Genomic DNA, 21355 nt, shown 5'->3' with positions numbered 1-21355 from the left:
TGAGAACTGTAAGCAACTCAGCAGCATAACTCTTCTTATGTAGTAGATCATCCCTTCTTGTAATGCTACTTAAGAGTTAAATCACATGAATGTGTTTTACGTAACATGTACTGTTTGGAAATGTACATACATTTATCTTAGGAAATTATATCTACATATCTATTTTGTTGTGATACTTGGGATTGAACTTAGGATCTTCATGCTAAGCTATAGCCTCAGTCCTTGTTTTTATTTGGTTTGGTTTGGTTTTTTGAGACAGTCTCACTAAGTCACTAAAGTGCCCATGCTGACTAGAACTTGTGACCTTTTTCCCTCAGCCTCCCAGAGTGCTGGGATTATAGGCATGTGTCGCTTACACCAGGACTAAAATTGTATTTTAAACAGCAGAGCTGACTCTTAAGTAATGTGGTGATTCCAATTACTTCATTCAGAAAGAACAAGGAAGAAATCTGTTGTGATTCTATAAGACTCAGTTCTCTGAGAACCTTCTTGGTCAAGGAGTTAAAACCTGTAACTCAGCAAGTCAGTCAGCTAAATATGTAGATTTATGACGTACCTTCCACGCTTCTGTGGGCTCTGGTTCAGCTTGCTCAGGTGGTTCCTCTTCCTTTTTCACTTCAACCTTCACTGTTTCCTTCTGTGTTTTTTTGACAGGCGCCCCTGGGACACCGCCTTCTGTGACTTCACCCTGAGCAATGGCTGGTGCAGAGGTGGGCCGAGGACTTCGGTCTGCTGAATCATTAGCTGCTGCTGTATGAGAAAGAGAAAATGAAAAAATAAGTGAAGACAAGAGCCAGCATACTACTTTAAAGTCACCAGGAGAAAGAACTGAATCCAGGACACATATGAATGTGACAAAGTCCAATGGCTCATCACATAAAAATAAAAAAAGTATTAGCTCTCAGGCGATTGATGGCAACAAGATAGCTAAAGGTATTCACAACAGAAAAGCTAAAGTATATTAACAATCATATTCCATATGCTAAATTTAGGTGAGAAAGATCAAACAATAAAAAAAAATTGAAAGCTGGGTGTGATGGCACATGCCTGTAATCCCAGCAGTTAGGAGGCTAAGGTCGGAGGATCGCCACAAATTCAAGGTCAGCCTGGACTACATATTGAGTTTAAAACCAACCTGAACTACATGGTGAAAAAAAAGAAAAAAGAAACTAAAAATCCATTATTACCATTACTATTATTTTATTATTATTATTTTTTATACTGGGGATTGAAACCAGGGCCTTCACAATGAGTTACATTGCCAGCTCTTCTCTTTCTTTTAAATTTTTGTTTAGAGACAGGGTCTTGCTATATTGCTAAATTACCCAGGCCAGGCTCAAATTTGTGATCCTAGGGTGCTATAACTACAGGCATGCACCACCACACCCAGTTTAAAAAACTCATTAATCTTGTGATAGGTTAGTTTCATAACTGCAACCTATGGAGAAAAAAAAGGGGATCGGGGGGTGGTAACTATGGTTTCTTCTATGAAGCCTTTTTGAAATAAAGATTCATTTATTTCTAGGTGGTTTCAGGAACCTAAAAATACATTCTACGAGAAAAGAATTGTTGGATTTCTTCTGTGAACCCTCAAAGGAATGATTATAAAACAAATTGATAAGTGGTTCTTCTAATAAGATGTGTACTATGTTTTGATGTTTCTAAGGGCAAATCTTTTTTTTTTTTTTTTTTTGGTACTAGGAATCGAACTCTTGACCTCAGCCTTGCCAGGCAAGCACTTATGCTGCTGAACTATATCCCCGGCCCTCTAAGGGCAAATCTTTGAACGAGACATTTACCCTTTTAATAATAAATCATTCAAATACATATGAATTCAAAATCTTTGGCCTTTGGTTCCAAAACCAAAACATGAACACCTTTTGAGTTCTGTCCCACCCTCTTTCAGACTCTGAGCAATGTCTGTTATAGCTCCTGGTCTCTAAAACATTTAGAGCAATAGTTCCCAGCTGGGAGTGATTTTGTCCCAGAGAATATTTGCCAATATCTAGACATTTTTGGTTGTCGCAACTGGAGAGGGGAGAGAAAGGAGGCACGGACATATATAGTGCATAGAGACCAAGGTGGCTGAAGCTGAGAAAACTCGATGCATGGGAAAGTCTGTATTGACTCTTTTTGAGAAAATAAACAACACAGGGTGGTGAAAAAGCTTCATCTTTTCACAGAATTAATTGTTTTTGTTTGGACTATTTGGCATCTAAGTTTTAGTCTCAGGGCCAGGTGTGGTGGCACATGTCTGTAATCCCAGCACTCAGGAAGCTGATGCAGGTGGATCACCTTAAATTTGAGGCCAGCCTGGGCTGCCGTCTGAACTACATAGTACAGCTGATCGTGTCTCAGAAAAAAAAAAGCTCCAAGGCTGCGCAATGCAGCTCAGTGGTAAAGCACTTACCTAGCTTATGTGAGGCTCTGGGTTTGAACCCGAGCATAATAAAAACAAACAGTCACTCATACCATACTTATGGTTACTTTGTGTTGTTTTGTATTTTACTCCTGGAAATAGAGTCTAGGGAGCACTAGCTACATGAGCCACATTCTTAATTTTTTCTATTTTATTTGAATATTACCTTTTTTTTGTTTTGTTTTGTTTTGTTTCCGGTACCGGGAATCAAACTCACGACCTTGCACTTGCCAGGCAGGTGTTTTGCCGCTGAGCTAAATCCCCAGCCCCTTTTCTATTTTATTTTAAAGAGAATAGTTAAAAACAGAACAATAGCAAAGTACTATCATCACAGACAAAAATAAAACAAAGCAAAAACATTAAAAATGATACAGGGTTTCAAAACAAAATGATAAGAATTAACAGTGGTTGTTATATCACATATTGTTACCTTCAACGAAGTTGCTCAGATTTTGAGACAAGTGTCCTAGTTACTTTCTCATTGCTGAAACACAATACTCATTAGCCACAACTTAAAGGAGAAAAGGCTTATTTGGCTCACAGTTTGTAGAGGTTTCAGTCCATAACTGGCTGGCTCGAAGGCCAGACAGCATGGCAGAGGGGCGTGGTAGAAGAGAAACAGCTCAAGCACAGCAGCAGGAAGCAGAGAGAATTCAGGGGAGGGGAGAGGGAGACAGACCCTTCCATGGCACACCCACAGTGACCTTCCTTCTCCAGGTTTCACCTCCCAACATCACCTCTAGCTATAAATTCATCAGTGGGATAATTCACTGTTGAGTATCAATGGTCCAATCGCCTCCCCAAAGGCCCTTTGATGAGTGCATGAGGCTTTGGGAGGACACCTAAATATAAACCATAACAACAGGTCATTGCTAAACTGCCTAAGCTAACCTGGAACTTGTGATCCTCCTGCCTCAGCCTCCTATGTAGCTGGAGTTAAAGTGTGTGTCACCACATGTGGGTACTACTTAGGGTTTTTATCTTCATTCTTTCAGGGATTAAGAAAAAACTCCTAGGGCTGTGTGTGATGGCACATGCCTATAATCCCAGCACTCAGAAAGGCTGAGGCAGGAGGATTGGTGTGAGTTTGAGTTAGTTCAAATTTAGTCTAAACTACATAGTGAGACCATGTCTCAAAAAAACCTTCTATACACTTTGTAATAAGACCATATTTATCTGACATTATCTAAGAAGGAAAGTGTTTTCCTACATGATGTAATATTTTTAATAACAGATCATTATCCTTTCTTATACTGATTTTTAAAACTTTAATTCTTTTTCATGACAATCTTTATAATTTCTATTACACATTTTCGTTTTAAAACTGACTATCCTGCTGGGCACAGTAGTGCACGCCTGTAATCCCAGTGCTCAAGAGGCTGAGACAAGACGATCACAGTGAGTTTGAGGCCAGGCCGGGCTACATAAATGAGTTTAAGCCAGCCTGAACTGCATAAAGGGCCCTGTCTCAAACAAACAAACAAACAAACAAACAAAGAAACCCTAAAAAACTGACTGTCCTGAAAATAACTTATTCTGATATTATCATTCTTGGATGATAAGGAAACTTGGCTTTATATTTATAAGGCATACAAAAATTTTTAAAAACAAACTGGAGGAGATTTAAAAATTGAAATTCATAAGTATTTCACACATACAATACCAAGGCTTATTACTCTGTAACTATCTCCAGTGAAAGCAAGTTTCTCAGATGATGCATAGAAAAATAGCAGAAACACAAGAACCATCAACATATCTTTCAATGAAAAAAACCCGTGGCCTCTTGCAAGTCCCCACTATTAATGGGTGCTCCATTCCAATCAACGCAAGAATGGCAGATGGCAGACCAAATTTAACAAAACAGAGCACTGTGACAAAATATTTTGCTCACAGTTGTGTAAAAGTATCATTATACATGTGTATTCACACCTCCTCTCAAAGAATTAATTCAACTGCCTGGCATCGGAGAAACATAGCCCGTGCTTTCACCATGTGTTATTTTGCCACTTGAATTTGGTTTTAATCCAATGCTAATACTGTAGAGCCAAATGATTTATGTCTTCAGCATTCTGTACTCGGCAATCTCAACCATATACAGGAAAGTAGGAATAGATCTCAAAAGTGACAGAAACACAGGCAGAAACAGTTCAGAGATTGGACAAATAATAACATTACTGTGAACAGCTTTGATGATAAAAAGGCAAAAATCAAGTCATGAGTCTTGGTTCACCTCAGTCACACAAAGCACTGTGACCTATCGCAAGGAGCTTAATCTTACAAATTTCAGTTTCATCATCTGTAAAAGTGGAAGATATTAACTCTATAGTATAGGTGGGGGAGGAATATTGAATAGATACAAATATATTTTATGAACTCTAAATATCAATAATTTCTAACATACCTAAGTCCTTGTATTTCTCTAGTAATGGGTTAATATTTCAAGACTATGTTGGGCAAAAGCTAATTTATGTACACATGACAAGTAATTAAAAAATCACCTGGGAGCCCTGGGGAGTGTCAAATTCTCTTAACTTTCTCAATAAAGAGACTACAAACTGTGGATCACAATAAAATTTGGTGATTAGTTTTTATAAAAATAGCTTTATTAATGTATTATATAATTCACTCCTTTAAAGTATGCAATTCAATGCTTTTTAGTATATTCTCAGTGTTAGAGGTAGTGATTTCTTTTTAACCTGTTTTGGCTTGAGGCTGGGGATGTAGCTCTGTGGTAGAGCACTTACATAGCATGTGCAAAGGTCCTCGGTTCAATCCCAGCACTATACACACACAAAAAGATGTTCTGGCTTTTCACTTTCATTAATTCAGTTGTTATCCATTATAAAACTTTGATGCATATACAGGGAACACTCCCAATTATTAAAAACGCCATTCTTGCGTTGAAAAAAAACTCCCAATTATTAAAAAATAATTCATTATCTGCCATTTTTGAAAGCCTAGACAAAGAAAAGTGCCTATGGTAATACTCTTATAGATCCACTGACTTCAGTTATCATATTGCTCTTGGCTGACAACATCAGAAACTTAGTTCAATATTAGGGGAGTAAAACACAGAACTCAAACTCATCAGAGTGAAGACAGGTATGGTGGCAGGAGGATCGCAAGTTTGCACATAGCCTGGGCAACTCAGTGACTTAAAGAGACCTGGTCTCAAAAAATTTTTAAAATGTGGGAGGGGTGGCACATGCCTGGGAACATAGCTCAGTGCAAAGGCACTGAGCCCAATACTTGATACTGTAAACAAACAAAAATATAGTATTACTTTTCTTTTTTTGATGGTGCTGGGGATCAAACCTAGGACCTTGTGCATGCAAGGCAAGAGATCTATCACTGAACCACATTCCCAGCCCAAACAAAAATACAATGAGTAAAGGGAAAGTTAACTTCTAGTTCCAGCTGTTATTAACACAACTTCTGCTAGTATGGTACAAGTGCAGCAGGTACACAACAATTGGCTCTTCCATTATCAGAGGGCCTACGTGACTCACCCGGGGATCTTGAACAACAGCAAATGCTAATGTTTAAGTCCACCTCAGCAGACACGCCATCCAAGAGTGAGGGTTAGACACATGCTTTGTGGTAAAGCTCCAAAGAAGATAAGGATGTATTCCTCTAGCAACAGTGCTCATTTGTATCATCAAAATGAGGCCCCTTAAAAGGCAACTGTCTTCTCAAAGTTTCCCTAATGAATTTCTAGCATCATCTTAGTTACTTTGTTCATTGCTGAGACAATATATCCAGCATTCAAAGGAGAGAAGCTTTGTTTTGGCTCACAGGTTTGCAGAGGCTTCAGGATGTCTTGGGCTGGCTCCAAGGCAGGGTGGCATGGCAGAGGGGCATCGCAGAGGAGAAACAGTTCATGGCAGGCAGAGGACAGCAAAGCAGAAAGCATCAAGCAACAAAGCAGGAAAGTAGCAAGCAACAACAGCAGCTCTCTTTCTGTCTCATTATATTCTATTCGGGCTACTCATAGGGCAGGTAGCACTCACCCTGGGTAATGCACCATGAATCAATCCCAGCATCACACATTCTAGATCCAGCCACCTCTGAGAAGCCCCACCTATGATCACATAAGGCTTTGTGGGGGCATCTACACACAAGCCATAGCAAGCATAGAGGGTTACTTTTTTTTTTTTTAATGATGATGGGCCCAGTAAGAAAAAAAAATCTCTTTAAACAAGGATGAAGATATAGAAAAGGGTAGGAAAAACAGTTCTATGGACATGTTTTTAGTTCTTATATGGAGAAGACAGCACAGAGAAATAGAAGACATAAAATTACAAAATGAAAGAAAACAACGAAAACAACTGTCAGCTTATATGAAATTCAGGTGCTTAAAATATGCAGGAGCTGGGTGTGGTGGCACATATGGTAATCCTAGTACTTTGGGACACTAAGGTAGAAGGATCATGAGTTTAAGCCCTGCCTGGGCAACTCAATGACTTAGAGAGACCCTGTCTGTAAGTACAGAGCCAATGTCTTTATTAGATAAGGAAATATGAAGGGGCACCAGTTCCTGATTAAATTTTGGTAGATTCTATTTTTCTAAAAATTGTTTATTATGTCTAAATTTTCAAATTTATTGATATAAAGTTGGGTATCTTTTTAATATATGTATGACCTATAGCAATATCCTTTTTTGTGTTCTTGATATTGGTAAGTTGAACCTCCATTTTTTCCTGAACAGTCCTGCTAGAGATTATTAATTTTAGTAATCTTTTCAAAGAATCAACTTTAGGTTTTGTTTTTTTCCCTACTGTGTTATTTTAAAATTTAATTCACATCACTTTATACCTTTATTATTTTCTTTACACTTCAACAGAGCTGTTCTTTTTCTAATTTCTTGGAATAGTTCTCCATTAATGTCCACTGTTCTTACCACCTAGCCTTAGAATGTAAGCTACTTGCCTAAAGTCATGAAACTGGTTAGAACTAGAAGAAGGTTTTTTTTCTTATTTTGGTGGTGGTGATAATGGTTTGAACCCAGGGCCTTCACACTGAGCACTAAGCTACAGCACCAGCCTTTTATAATTTTTAATTTAGAGACAGACCTTCATTTTATGGTAAAAGCATTAAATCACAAGGATAGCTAATAATGGTGACAAAGATTTTTCAGGTTTTGGGGGGGTACTTTTTGTTTTTCACATCATTTCCATGTATTTTTATTTAATATTAGTCACCTAGTGAACAAGCAGAAGCATATAGGAATTCTTGTTTTACTCATGAGGAAACTGGGGCACAAAAAGGTTGTGTAACTTGTTAGGTTTGCACAAGTGTGTAGGTAGTTGATCTATTTGGTCTTGTTGTACATCTCAGATTGGCCTTGAACTCACTATGTAGCCCAGCCTGGTCTCGACTCGCAGTGATCCACCTGCCTCAGCCTCCCAAGTGCTGGGATTACAGGCAAGCACCACCACACCCAGCTTCCATGGACTTTAAATATTAATCTCTAGATTATTCATAATACTTAATACAATGTAAATGTTATATCAATAGTTGTATTGTTTAGAGAATGATGATGAGGAAAAAGGTCTGTACATGTTCAATACAAAGGAAACATTTTTTTTTCAAATATTTCTATGGATGCTAAACCTGAGAATATGGAGAACTGACTATCGTTGCAAAACTCTTTAAATGATCAGAAAAGAAAAAACAGATTAGGACCAAATTGGGTTTACTCCAAGAAAGCTTGCTTTGTTTAAAGACTGGAAGTCAATCAAAGTAATACACCACATAACATAAAAAATAGAAAAATCATATTATTATATAAATAAAAGCATTGATAAAAGTCAACACTAACTTATTAAAAAAGAAAACTAGGAATGCAAGAAAACTTCCAGCTCAGCATGGCTGCAGATGCCTATAATCCCAGAAAGTACTTTGGGAGACTGAGGCAGGAAGACTGCAAGTTTGAGCTCAGCCTGAGCAACTTAGCAAGACCTTGCTGAAAATTAAAATAGGGTTGGCTCAGTGTGAAGGCTCTGAGTTCAATCCCCAATACTGCAAAAAACAGAGAGAGAGAGACAGACAGACAGACGGAGATGCAGGGGGAGAGGGGGAGGGAGAAGAGAAAGAAGAGAAGGAGTAGAAGGAGGAGGAAAAAAGAGAAAAACTTCCCTATCGGATAAACGGTAGCTACATCTAGGGCAAATATCACACTGAATGATGTGAAGTGAAGCTTTCTCCCTGAAACTGAGAATGAGACAAGGATCTAATTATTAACACTTTTATGCAGCATTACATTGGGTGTCTTAGCCAGCAATAAAACAATTAAAGAAATTAAAAGTGAGTTGGGGAAGAAAGGTAAATGTTATTTTTGGTTGATGTTGCATACATATAATTGTATACCCAAAATAACTCATAGACAGGGCTGGAGGTATAGCTTAGTGATAGAGTGTTTGTCTAGCATGCACCCTGGGTTCAATCTCTAGTACCACAAAATAAATAACCCACAGATAAACCATTAAAATTAAGTATTTAGTGGGGGCTGGGGATTTAGCTCAGCGGCACAGCGCCTGCCTGGCAAGCGCAAGGTCGTGAAAGGAGCTGGGTGTGGTGGTGGAATAGTTTGATTCCCGGTACTGGAAAAAAAAAAAAAAAAAAAAGTATTTACTACGGTCACTGAATACAAGGTCAAACTATAAAAATAAATTGTATTTCTTTGCAGCAAAGCAAAAAGAAAATATTTTTAAAATACCATTTAATATAGCAAAACGTTCAAACACCTAACACTAACCCTAATGAAAGATACAGCCGGACGTGGTGGCAACATGCCTGTAATCCCATCACACAGCAGACGGAGGCAGGAAGATTGCAGTGAGTTTAAGGCCAGTCCAGGCTACACAGTGAGTTCAAGGCCAGCCTTAACTACACAGTGAGACCTTGTCTCAAAAAACTAAGCCCCCCAAAAGATGCATAAATCATTCACCATAAAATCCGCAAAATATTATTGAGATAAATTATATAAGATCAAATTAAAGGATGGAAAGACCATGTTCACAGATTGAAAGACCCAATGTCTTATCACCAACTCCCTCCAAACTGATCTATATAGTCAGCACAATACCAATGAAACTCCTGAAAATTTGTTGATGGAAATTGAAAATCTGACTATATAAGAAAACATCAAGGACTAAGAACGGCCAAGATAATCTTAAAGACTGTAGTTGGAGAACTTACAATATCATTTCAATTAAAATGGTGTGGTTCTGGCATAAGGATAGGTGACAAAATCATATAACAGATTGGAGGAGTAGGAATAAAATCCCAAAATTATGTTCACTTGATTGATAACCAAAGTAGCATTGTAATTCAGTGGGGAGAATATAGAGTCTTGAGTCTCTAACAAATTAATTTTGACTCCAGATATAATGTTGATCTAAATATGAAATGCAAATAAACAAAAAGTTTGAAGAAGAATACTGGGAAATATCCTCCTGGCCACTCATAGGAGGTAAAGATTACTTAAATAGGACCCCCAAATTCCTCATAATAAAAAAATCAATAAATTGGACTATATGACTATAGCAAAATTTAGAATTTCAGTTCATTAAAAGATATCATTAAGAATGAGAAAGCAAGTCAAAGAGTAGAATATATTTCTAATATGTACATCTGACAAAAGATACACATTTTTACATAAAAAACAAACATTACTATTAAAGACACACAACTCAATAGAAATATGAGCAAAAGGGGCTGGGGATTTAGCTCAGCGGCAAAAGCGCCTGCCTGGCAAGCGCAAGGTCGTGAGTTCGGTTCCTGGTACCGGAGAAAAACCAAAAAAAAAAAAAAAAAAAAAAGAAATATGAGCAAAAGATCTGAACAAGCACTTCACAACAATAATATGCAAATAGTCCATAAGCTACGAAAAAATACCCAACTTCATTAGTTGTCAGGATTTGAGTAAAAATCTGACAAAAAATGTAATGTACTTTTCTCCCAAGTTATAGAGACAATATTTAGTTGTATTAGGAACTTCTTTTTCTTTCTTTCTTTCTCTTTCTTTTTTTTGGTGCTGAAGATTAAACCCAGGGGCCTCATACACGTTAAGCACACTCTCTATCACTGAGCTATACACATAGCCCCAGAAATTTCCAATATGTTCAAAATATTTCACAAAAACTAAGATATAAAATTCTGCTCACATTCAACTAAATATAAAAAACATGTTATTTTCATATTTATGTATCAACTACTCACAATATAGCAAGTACTATGATAATTACTAGGACTAATTAACATCAGGCATTTTAAAATTCTCAAAATGTAAAGATAGGAAGGAGGTGGTATAGACTATGTCAAGGGATAAAAGGATTGATCAGGGTACTAAATAATGTGGATTCTGCCCTTACTTTGTACTAGCAAACATTAATTTTGACAAAATACTTCTCTAGGCTTCAGATCTTACTTCTGTAAAATTAGATAGCTAGAATAACTATTTTAAAATTTTTTTCTAAGTCTTAAAACTGTGATACTAATAATGGTGAAGTCACCAAAGTTGTAACTGTATTTCCTTAGAATTATCTTACATACTTTAATTTGGGACTTTCAAGCATTACGACAGCATTTTGAAGGCAAATTTTGGAAATTTTCCCTCCCAAGGAACATAGTGAATAAACTGCTAATAACTGGTCAGCATTAGTCAGTAAACAGAAGATATCATGTCTTTTTAATATTTTAAATTCAACTGTAAGGTTCCTACAGCTAGAAAAAGAATGGTCAAGATGTGCTATTAAGTTTTTTTTTTGTTTTTTGTTTTTTGTTTTTTTTTGAGACAGGGTCTCCTTGTGCAGTTCAGGTTGGTCTTGAACTCACTTTGTAGCCCAGGCTGGTCTCGAACTTGCAGTGATCCTCCTGCCTCAGTCTCCCAAGTGCTGGCGTGTACCACCACACCCAAGTAGTAAGGTTTTTTTAACTTGTTCAACTTACCAAAGCTCATTAACACTTGAAGTTTTGATTATATTTGCTGTCACAAAGAAAAGACACACCAGGCACAGTATCTACATAGTCATGAAACTCCCTTTAGTGGGAAATGTCATGGGATGTGGTATCAGACAGAGTTGTGTTTTTCTTCTAGGTTAGCAACTTACCAGCTATGAGATGAACAAGTCATGTAAACTTTCCAACCTCATTTTTCTCACCTAAAAAATGGGGCTTAAAATAGCTCCTCATGCCCAAGCTCAACTAGATGTTGGACAACTTACAGGATAAGAAAGGAAATACCTGATGGTCTTACATGAACATGGCAAATACAGTACCATGAAGATTGGATGACCATTTAAAACAGAATCTTGATTTCCTATATCCTCAACTGTGTTCCTCTCCCAGTGTCTCCCAATCTATTACATGAATAAACCCAGGAATAAAACTTGATTTCCTATCCTCACCATCTCTAATACTTAATTTATCAGTGATTCTGTCACTCCTACCTTCAAAACGTATCCCTGACCACTTCTTACTGTCTTTGTTGCCAATACTCAAGTCCAAGCAGTCAGCATCCCTCACCTAGATCCTGTACCAGCTTCAATCTGCTTCTGGTTTTACTCTTCCTTCAGTGGAATCTTTACCCAGCAGTCAGTACTCTTTTTAAAATTGAAGTCAGAGTATTATCACTCCCTCTAATAGTTTACCACTGCAATGAAAATAAAATCTAAACTCCTTATGGTAGCCAGAAAAGTCCTACATAATTTGACTCCTACCTACTTCTCTGAATGCACTTATTTTGCACTCCTCTGTCCTTCGTTTACTAAGATTTAGACCCATGGTATCCTATATGGAAGCTACTGACCACATGTGGCTATTTAATTGAAATTAAAATTCAATTCCTCAGCCACCTAGCCACATTTTAGTTCTTAATAGCTGCATACAATTATGGGTACTACGTTGGACATCACAAAATAGATTTCCATCAGCACACCAAATTTGGCAGGACAGACCTTATCTAGGCTAGATAAGGTCAGACCTATCTAGGCTAGATAAGGTCAGACCTATCATGGCATTATTATTGCAATGAGTTTAAGGCCAGTCAAGGCTACACAGTGAGTTCAAGGCCAGCCTTAACTACACAGTGAGACCTTGTCTCAAAAAACTAAGCCCCCCAAAAGATGCATAAATCATTCACCCTAAAATCCACAAAATATTATTGAGATAAATTATATAAGATCATATAATAAATTATATAAAATCTGCTGAGTGCTGGGATTACAGGCATGTGCCACATCTGGCTGTATCTTTCATTAGGGTTAGTGTTATGTGTTTGAACGTTTTTGCTATATTAAGGTATCTCTTAAATATTTTCTCTTAAGTATTATGGTATCTCTTAAATATTTTCTTTTTGCTTTGCTACAAAGAAAATACAGTTTATTTGTATTTTATCACGGCATTCTCCAGGACAGACCTATCATGGCAAACTCATTCCTACATTTAGGGCTTTGTACTGGCTACCCTTCATCTGGAATTCTCTTCTCAGGTTTTGTGATGGCATAATTACCATAATTGCCATAATTCAGGTTTCAACTCAAATGAATCTCTTTAGGGAAATTTTCTAAATTTAGATTGGACTGCCCAATCTGAAATACTTCCTCAATCTTCCTATCCCTAGATATTCTTTTTTTTTTTTTTTTTGTACCTGGAATCGAACTCAGGACCTTGCGCTTGCCAGGCAGGTGCTTATGCCACTGAGCTATATCCCCCGCCCTATCCCTAGATATTCTCTACCCCATTCCCCATTTTATTTTCTTCATAGCACTCATCATTACACGAAATTATTTCGTTTTGTTCTTTTCTCTTTCTGCCCCTAGAACAAAAGCTCCATGGGGCTCCATATTTGTCTATTACAGCTATATCTCCAGTGACACACAGGAAATAGAAAATAAATTGTTGAATATCCCAGTGCAGTAGCAGATGCCTGTAATCCTAGCTGTTAGGGGTGGGGGGAGCAGAAGAATAGCAAGTTCAAGACAAGCCTGGGCAATTTAGGGAGTCCCCGTCCCAAAATAAAAAATAAAAAGGTCCAATGATATAACTCTAGGATGGAGCATTTGCCCCGCCATGTACTAAACTCCAAGACTGAGCCCCAGCGCTGTAGGGGGTGAGTATTATTGAACAAAGTAAAAACTGAGATTTATAATTCTAATTCCAGTGGAATTTTAATTGAGTCACTATTCTCTTTGAACACCAGTTCTCCTTTTTAAAGAGACAGATTTGCCAGGCATGGTGGCACATGCCTCTAGTCCCAGCACTTGGGATGCTGAGGCAGGAGGACTGCTGTGAGTTCAAGGCCAGCCTGAGCTACATAGTAAAGGCCAGTCTGAACCGCATAGTGAGACCCTGTCTCAAAAAAAAGGATAGATTCCACTGAATTAGATAATTAGTAAGATTTCTTTCATTTTACCACTGAGATTCTTTGTGAATCTCAGAAAATTTGGTTCTCTTTTAGATAACTATACTTCCTTTATTTCCGTAATGAATTACAATTCAATTCAAATATAATTCAATTACAATAAATCAGTAGTATTCAATACAAACCTCCATCAAGGCTCCGGGATGCCCGTTTGCTTGCTGTACGTTCAAAGTGTGGGGCAGGCCTGTCAATTAGAGCACTAGCTTGCCTGGTCTGAGCTTGAGTCCGGCCACTGTAACGAAATTTGGATCCCAGGGCAAGAAATTTGCTTTTGGGAATGGTATCTGTAGAAGTCAGTCTGGGGAGAAAAAGTATTTTTAAAAAAATTTATTTTATTGGTATATTTTAGATGTACATGATGATAACAGTCATAGGGAATTTGTACTTTTGCATGATATATCCTGCTTTTTTCCCTATGAAACAATTAAGTCATATAATTAATATATATGTAGTTATCTTATTCTGAGACTGTAAAGTTAAAAATAAAATAAAAAATAAAAATGTTTCACAATTCTCATGGCTTAACTATAGTTAGTAAGAGATTTTTCAATTAAGCAATCATTTAGTTCTACATCATATCTGAAAGCAAGCATAATTTAATTGGGACCTATGTTAATAATATCGTCTTATATTTCTATAGCTAGTGTCTTTTGGCTTTCAACATAGTTTTACAGTACTGCAATATTTTCACTACATCCCTGCAATGTTTTCACCATTTTATAGATACAAGAAACTGAATACCCAAAGTTAAAACCTGGGCAGTAACAAAGTTCAAATCCAGGTCTGACTTTAGTTAGTTAAGGGCGATCATAGATCACAGACCACCTAGTGAACAAAGATTCTTATGCCTCACTTCTCTCCTATTGTACAATGGAAGGGGCTTTGAGAATGTTAAGGCACACTTTTCAGCCCAAATGGGGAGACCAGATTTTGTCTTAACATGATCCAATCTGAGCTAAATAGAAGTGCCAGTCACATGAAGAAAATTTCAATAGCAGCCTTAAAATAGAAACATGCATAAATAATCTGTCCCTGAATAATATTTAAGTGAGAATACTACCTGAAAAATGTGTGATGCTCTACACAGACTTTCCATAATTTCTTAGCTGCTCGGTAACTGGGAAGTTTGAATCCAATGGTACTTTCATACTGTTCTTGCTAAAAACATACAAATAAACATGAAGTATTATTTGACCACACTGATACAATACTGCAGAAATATGGTACCACCAATGAAGTCATTGTAACTATAGAGGACATTACCAATTTAAAGACAAATTATCATTTGAAATGTTTTTCAGGTGTGTACTGGTGCAAGCCTGTAATCCCAGCACTCAGGAGGCTGAGACAGGAGGATTGTGATGAGTTCAAGGCCAGCCTAAGCTATATAGTGAGTTCAAGGTCAGCCTGAACTACATAGCAAGACCTTGTGTCAAAAAAGGGAAAAGTTTTCCATATTGACGCACAATGAAGTACTACTCTGCCATAAAGAAGAATAAACTTGAGTCACTCATAGGCAAATGGATACATCTTGAGACCACAATTTATTAAATGAAATAAATCAGACAAACAAACTTAAATATTGTATGATCTCTCTTATACAAGGAACCTAAAATATAGATAAAGAGCAAAATAAAAGATAAGAAGTAGAAAGATCTTCTTCAAATGGGAAGAGAAACTAGAGACAAAAGGACAGGGAGGGAGGGAAAGGTGATTTAAAAAAAAGAATTGGAAAAAAGTAGAGAGGGAGCTTTTGCAAATGGGAAGGGGACTAGAAATGAAAGGAGCAGGGAGGGGAGAAGGAGATGAAAAAAATTAAGATGTGTTATGCACATGTACCAGCTCCTCAGGAGAAATGTAATCATTATGTACTGCAAACATGTACTAATAAAAAATACAAACTGAAAAAAATAATTAAAAAAGAATTACCAAATGAAAATTGTATGTGTTTATTATGTTCGGGCATGTTGTTTTGAAGTATGCATACATTATAGAATAGCTAAGTCAAGCTAATTCATATATTAAGTCATATCATTTTTTTGTGATAAGAATATTTAAAATTTACTCTTAGCATATGGGGGGGATGCTTTGTGTTGGGGATTTAACCAAGGGCTTTACGCATGCCAGGCAACTCTCAGCAATTTTCAAGAATTTGGTATATTACACTGTTAACTATAGTCACCATGTTGTGTAACAGGTTTCCTGAACTTATTTCCAAAATTCTTGAATTACTAAATGTTTTCTCTTTGTTCTTTTGATTGGCCATTAATTGGTCTAGATACATCTTTGACTGAAGCAAACCGTATCCTTCCGGGCATACTACTACTACTCTGTTGGTCTCATGCCTTTTTGCTTCTGCCTTAAGCATACTTTATAAGATAAAAAAATGACATTTGTTTTGAGTGCCTACTGTTGTGAATATCACTATATTAGATCAAATTATCTGTATTTTTATACATGAAGAAACTAAGGTCAGAAAACTTAAGTGCTTGGTCTCACAGCTATGAAATAGCAAAACCATATCACTTTCTCCACTGTAAATCATCTACTGTAGTCATAATACTTCATTTGCTGGGTATGGTGGCCCATGCCTGTAATCCCAGCACTTGGAAGGCTGAAGCAGGAAGATCGTTGCAAATTTGAGATCAGCCTGGGCTATAAGTGAGCCCAAGGCCAGTCTGAACTGCATAGCAAGACCCCGTCTCAAAAACAAACAAAAAAACCCCAAACAAACAAATAAAAATATAATACTCCACTTCTCAGAATCCTATTCTTGATTGCTTTCGTAACTAAGGGTGCTACATTTTAGTATAAATAGTTGACAGCTACAAAGACTAAGGACATCCCACTACCATCTTACTAGTTGTATATTATCTGTCTTCTCACATTATTATGTAAGATTGTTGAGAGATGTGATGCTTTTGTTTATTGTTATATTTCTAGCCCCTAGAATAGTAATGGACACAAAGAAGGCAATCAATAAATATTTGTTGAATTTGAAACTTTGAGGGAAGACACTGATGCTCTATGCTAGGCACAGGTTAATAGTTATGGTACAGGGATGGAGATATAGCTCCCAGAAAACTGGGAGAACTCTTGCTCAGCATATGCAAGGCCCTGTGTTTGATCCCCAACACCACAAAATTTTTTTAAAAGTACAAAATAATACATCAAAATACATCAATGATAATCCCCACTCAAGTTTTATTTTTCAGGGAGAACACACACAAAGTTTTATTGGGGGTACAAGGCAGACAAGTGAACCCAGAGTGATCCCTGTAACACTGCAAGCCAGGATGGAGCACAGCTCGGGCCCAGAAAGACTGGGACAGGACAACAATGGGGGGTTTGAGTCCGTGGGCTGGGCTCTCTGAGTTTACAAATGTAGAACACTCTGAAAGGAGATGGGGAGGGAAAGGGCTCCCCCTATACTTCCTCTCAGGGTTAAGGCGTCCCCAGGCCTTAAAACTCAAATTTCTTTAGCTAGGGGGCAAGGTGCAGGAAAAGACAGGAAGAGCGACCCCCTTCCCTAGTGTCCCGTCTTCCCCAGCATAGGCTGTGGCAGGCACGGGTAGGAGTGATCACATTCCAGTCACAGCAGGAGTCTTCCCTGCCCCTGGAATGCCAGCACACTGGCAAGAGGGAAGGGGAACTGGAGGGCCAGCAGCAGCCAGACATTTTCCCTGGCCCACCACATCCTACTGTTTTAGAGAGAATAATTGTCTTTTTACCCGCACTAACACTGAAGCCTGGGAAAAGTAGGTGGAGGGGCCCAGCGATCTCGAGACCAAGCTTTATCTCCAGTATGGAGCCAGTTGCCACTTTTGTGCCAAAAAAAAAAAAAAAGGTCCTCTTTCTGGGAATATATGGGGAAACTGGGCAGCTTCCCACTTTCCTAGGACAGGAAGGAGCAAATACATTCATCCCACCCAATTTTTAAGGCAGCACATTCAAAATTTCCATGTTCACCTAGTGAACCATTTTTTGCCAGCAGATGGTGATATATACACAAAAAAGCCACCTTACATTAGTAGGGCTCTGTTTAGAGCTTTCACAGTTGTCTTGGTACTGGATCTTCAAATCAACAGGGGTGAGGGAGGTGGTTAATCCTTCTTAAATGATAAGGAAGCTTAGTTTTAGATTTGTCCAGAGTCTTGTTTAGTAAATGACAGAGAGCTTTTTAAAAAAAAATTTAATTCCTACTTAAGCAGTTTTCTACTATACCATAACAGCTCTTTAGCATAAAAATGAAAACTGCTAGCATTAATATATTCTGAAATTTGACCACCAACTAATAAGTGAGTTATCTGGTACAAGGTTGAATATAATACTCTATTTAAATTCTAGAACTTAGGCATGAGGCCATGGATTCAATCCACCCTCCATCAAATCTGGAACTTGACCCTAGAATATATTTTCAGTAACCTCTATATACAAATAAATTTAAATTATAGAAGGTAAAGGTCTGGTACTATAAAACCTGAGTAATTCAATCCCATATATAACTTATAAATCTCATGCAACTCAATTTAAAATTTTTTCCATCAATTTTTCTGCCATGAGTAAACAAGAAACGATTTATCGATCCAGGTTTCATTTTTAGCAATGGCATATTTACTTACAAGAAGAGAAATGTCCAGAAGACCAATAGCAAGAAAGAAAAGAAGCATTAAAGGACTGATCCATTTAGAAAACAAAATGATAAGCCCCTAAGTAGAGATAACTGTAGCGGTAACTCTCAGATGACGTAACAAGGAAAATGGGAACGAGGAGATGCTTTAAACATTATATTTGGCTTGGGAGGAAAGAAATGAATTCTGTACCTCTCCAGGCCGGATCTTGATGAAAAAACTGCTACGTTTATAAGAGATCTTCAGTACTTTGGGCCAAGGAAAACGGTTAATTCTTAACTTATCTTTGTAAACCAAAAGGCCACTAGAGCAGACACCTAGGATGATATCCACTCCTTCCAAGTCCTAAAAAAGAAATAATCAGCATTTCAGTCTTACATGCTCAACACATTGTTGACAATTATTAGATAATCTGAAGATTACCAAAATCAGTTTCAAAGCAAATGATGAAAAATAAAGCTTCACCTAACCATCATAATCCATCAGAGTACTATGCTTACATCAGCAGACATGACTTCTTAGAGCCAGGGCTTAGGTTCATGTATGCTACCAAATACACACGCACAATTAGAATTCTTTTTTAATGATAAAGAGGTAATTCCTTCAGATATGATGTTAAGAATTGACTCTATTCCTATATAAACTCAACGTAAGAGAATCTCAGATTCTTGAGATAATTGATGTTAAGTATATTAAATTATAATCACTGAGTCTATGCCTGGCAAGCACAAGGTCCTGAGTTTGATTCCCAGTAGCAAATATATATATATTTTTATGTGTGTATGTGTATATATATATATACACATACATACACACATACACACACATATATAAAATCACTGAGCCTAGAAGAAAAATTAAGGCAAAATGAAGCCATATTTATATGCCTCTAAAGAAATTTTTAAAATATTAACCATTTATGTCATTCAAGGAAAACAAATTTCACCTGAGTTATCTCTACCAATGACTATTTGTTTAGCTAAATAATTAAAAGTTACATGCTTCTGACTGACTACTCTTTTTCCTAAAATAATTACAGAGAAAAATATGAGTGCCCACTGATGTTTATACAAGTGTAACAAAGATGCAGAAAGTATATACAGCTTCAATTCAATGACTATATAACTGAAAATTTACCAGAAGATACCCTCTTAAGTTTTCAAAGCCTGTGGATACAACTAATCTCTTTTTTCAAAGTAACAATCTGCTTTACAACATTTGGGAAAGGAACATTCTGTCTGACTCCATCCACTCCTGATTGACAACAAGCTCCAGCAAGAAACAAGAAGTAAAACCTAACAATTTTAGTTCTGGACATACACCTTATCTAATATACTGATATTCCTACCATCTACTTTAGAGATTCATAGAAGTTACAGTACCCAGCCTAAAACAATCCAGAGCAACATCTTAAAGAAAAGCCACAAATATGCATTAAAATTTTAGTAACTCAAGGAAGAAATACCTGTTCAGGATGAGGAAGCCCTGAAAGGTCATTTAAGACCAATCACAGACCAGGTGTTTGAATGTCCTTTTTAAAAATTCCAACCAAATGATTAGTATGCCTACCCTGGAATACCTGCAGGGAGCTCAGAACCCTCTCAGGTAGCCCACTCCATCTTTGAAAAGCTCTGCTAGACAATTTTTCAAACTGAGCTGAACAACATATTTCCCTATAGTTTCCATTTTACTACTTCTAGGTTTGTATCTTGGAGCCATGGTAAAATCCCTGCTTCACATGCCATTCTTTTAATACACACAAACAGATATTACATCTTCCCAGAACTTTTCTCTTTGTGGGCTTAAATAGCCTCGTTCCTTTGATTGTGTCCTATTGGATATAGTTTTGAGTCTGCTCATCATTCACACTAGTTAATTTCCTCTGAATGAATTTCTGATTACTCCTGTGTGTCCTGTTCCTCACAAGCTCTTCAATATCCCCAGCCAGTCTAACTACCTGAATAGGAAAGAAACCAAGCAACGTGCCTTAAATATTCAGTCTGTTAGGCAGAACTAAGATAAAAGCACCTATAATTCCAGTATTTGGGAGGCTGAGGCAGAAGAACTGCAAGTTTGAGTCTCACATAGAAAACTTAGGTAGACTGTCTCAAAATAATAAATGAAGAGGGTTGGGGGTGTAGCTCAGTGGGGGAGGCCCTGGGTTCAATCCCCAGTACTGAGGAAAAAAACTGAAAAAGAACAAATTTCCATACTCTAATCTAGTTGTTCTCAAATGAGCCACAGCAGTTCATTCAGTACACATCAAAATCACACTTGGAGAATTTGTTAAAACAGATTGCTGAGCTCCACCCCTAGCTTCTGATTCAGTGTGGAGAAAGGGCATTTCTAACAAGTTGTTACCACATTTTGAGAACCACTACTCTGGGCCAATGGTTCTCAGATTCAAGCAGGTATTAAAATCAGTTAGGAGGCTCATTAAATCTGGAAATGCTAGAGCCTCTCCTCCAAAGTAAGTCTGTAAATCTGGGAGGACCTCAGGAATTTAAGTTTAACAGGCACCCCAGGTGATTTTGGCTTGGTGATACCAGCAATGAAATATGTCTTGCTGTCGATCTATATTTTTTAATGTAATTGTAGTTTAGAAAAATATAATTTCAGCCGGGAGTGGTGGTGCATGCCTGTAATCCCAGCACTTGGGAGGCTGAGGCAGGAGGGTCATTGAAAGCTCGAGACCAGCATGAGTTACAAAGTGAGCTCAAGGGGGCTAGGGGTTTAGCTCAGCGGCACAGCATCTGCTTGGCAAGCGCAAGGTTGTGAGTTCGATTCCTGGTACTGGAAAAAAAAAAGAAAAAAAAGAAAAAACAAAACAAAACAAAGTGAGCTCAAGGCCAGCCTGAACTGCATAGAGAGACTGTGTCT

General features: G+C 37.4%; 1 protein-coding gene across 7 annotated transcripts in view; it reads right to left on the bottom strand.

Annotated features, from left to right (window-relative positions):
• Positions 1-21355, bottom strand: part of Epb41 (erythrocyte membrane protein band 4.1) — a 193071-nt gene that overhangs the window by 48677 nt on the left and 123039 nt on the right. For 6 of the 7 annotated variants that reach the window (XM_013519475.1, XM_005394970.2, XM_013519474.1 and 3 more), the window contains 4 exons: positions 18668-18820; positions 14905-15002; positions 13970-14142; positions 557-750 (listed from right to left, as the gene is read on the bottom strand). In XM_013519475.1, coding sequence (XP_013374929.1) covers positions 557-750; positions 13970-14142; positions 14905-15002; positions 18668-18820 — 618 coding nt within the window. The remainder of the gene's footprint in view (positions 1-556; positions 751-13969; positions 14143-14904; positions 15003-18667; positions 18821-21355) is intronic. The other variant, XM_013519473.1, reaches the window with a different exon arrangement.

This window comes from Chinchilla lanigera, unplaced genomic scaffold (assembly GCF_000276665.1).
Source record: "Chinchilla lanigera isolate Chin_1 unplaced genomic scaffold, ChiLan1.0 scaffold00051, whole genome shotgun sequence".
Lineage (NCBI taxonomy): Eukaryota > Metazoa > Chordata > Mammalia > Rodentia > Chinchillidae > Chinchilla > Chinchilla lanigera.
This window is presented reverse-complemented; position numbering and strand designations above follow the sequence as displayed.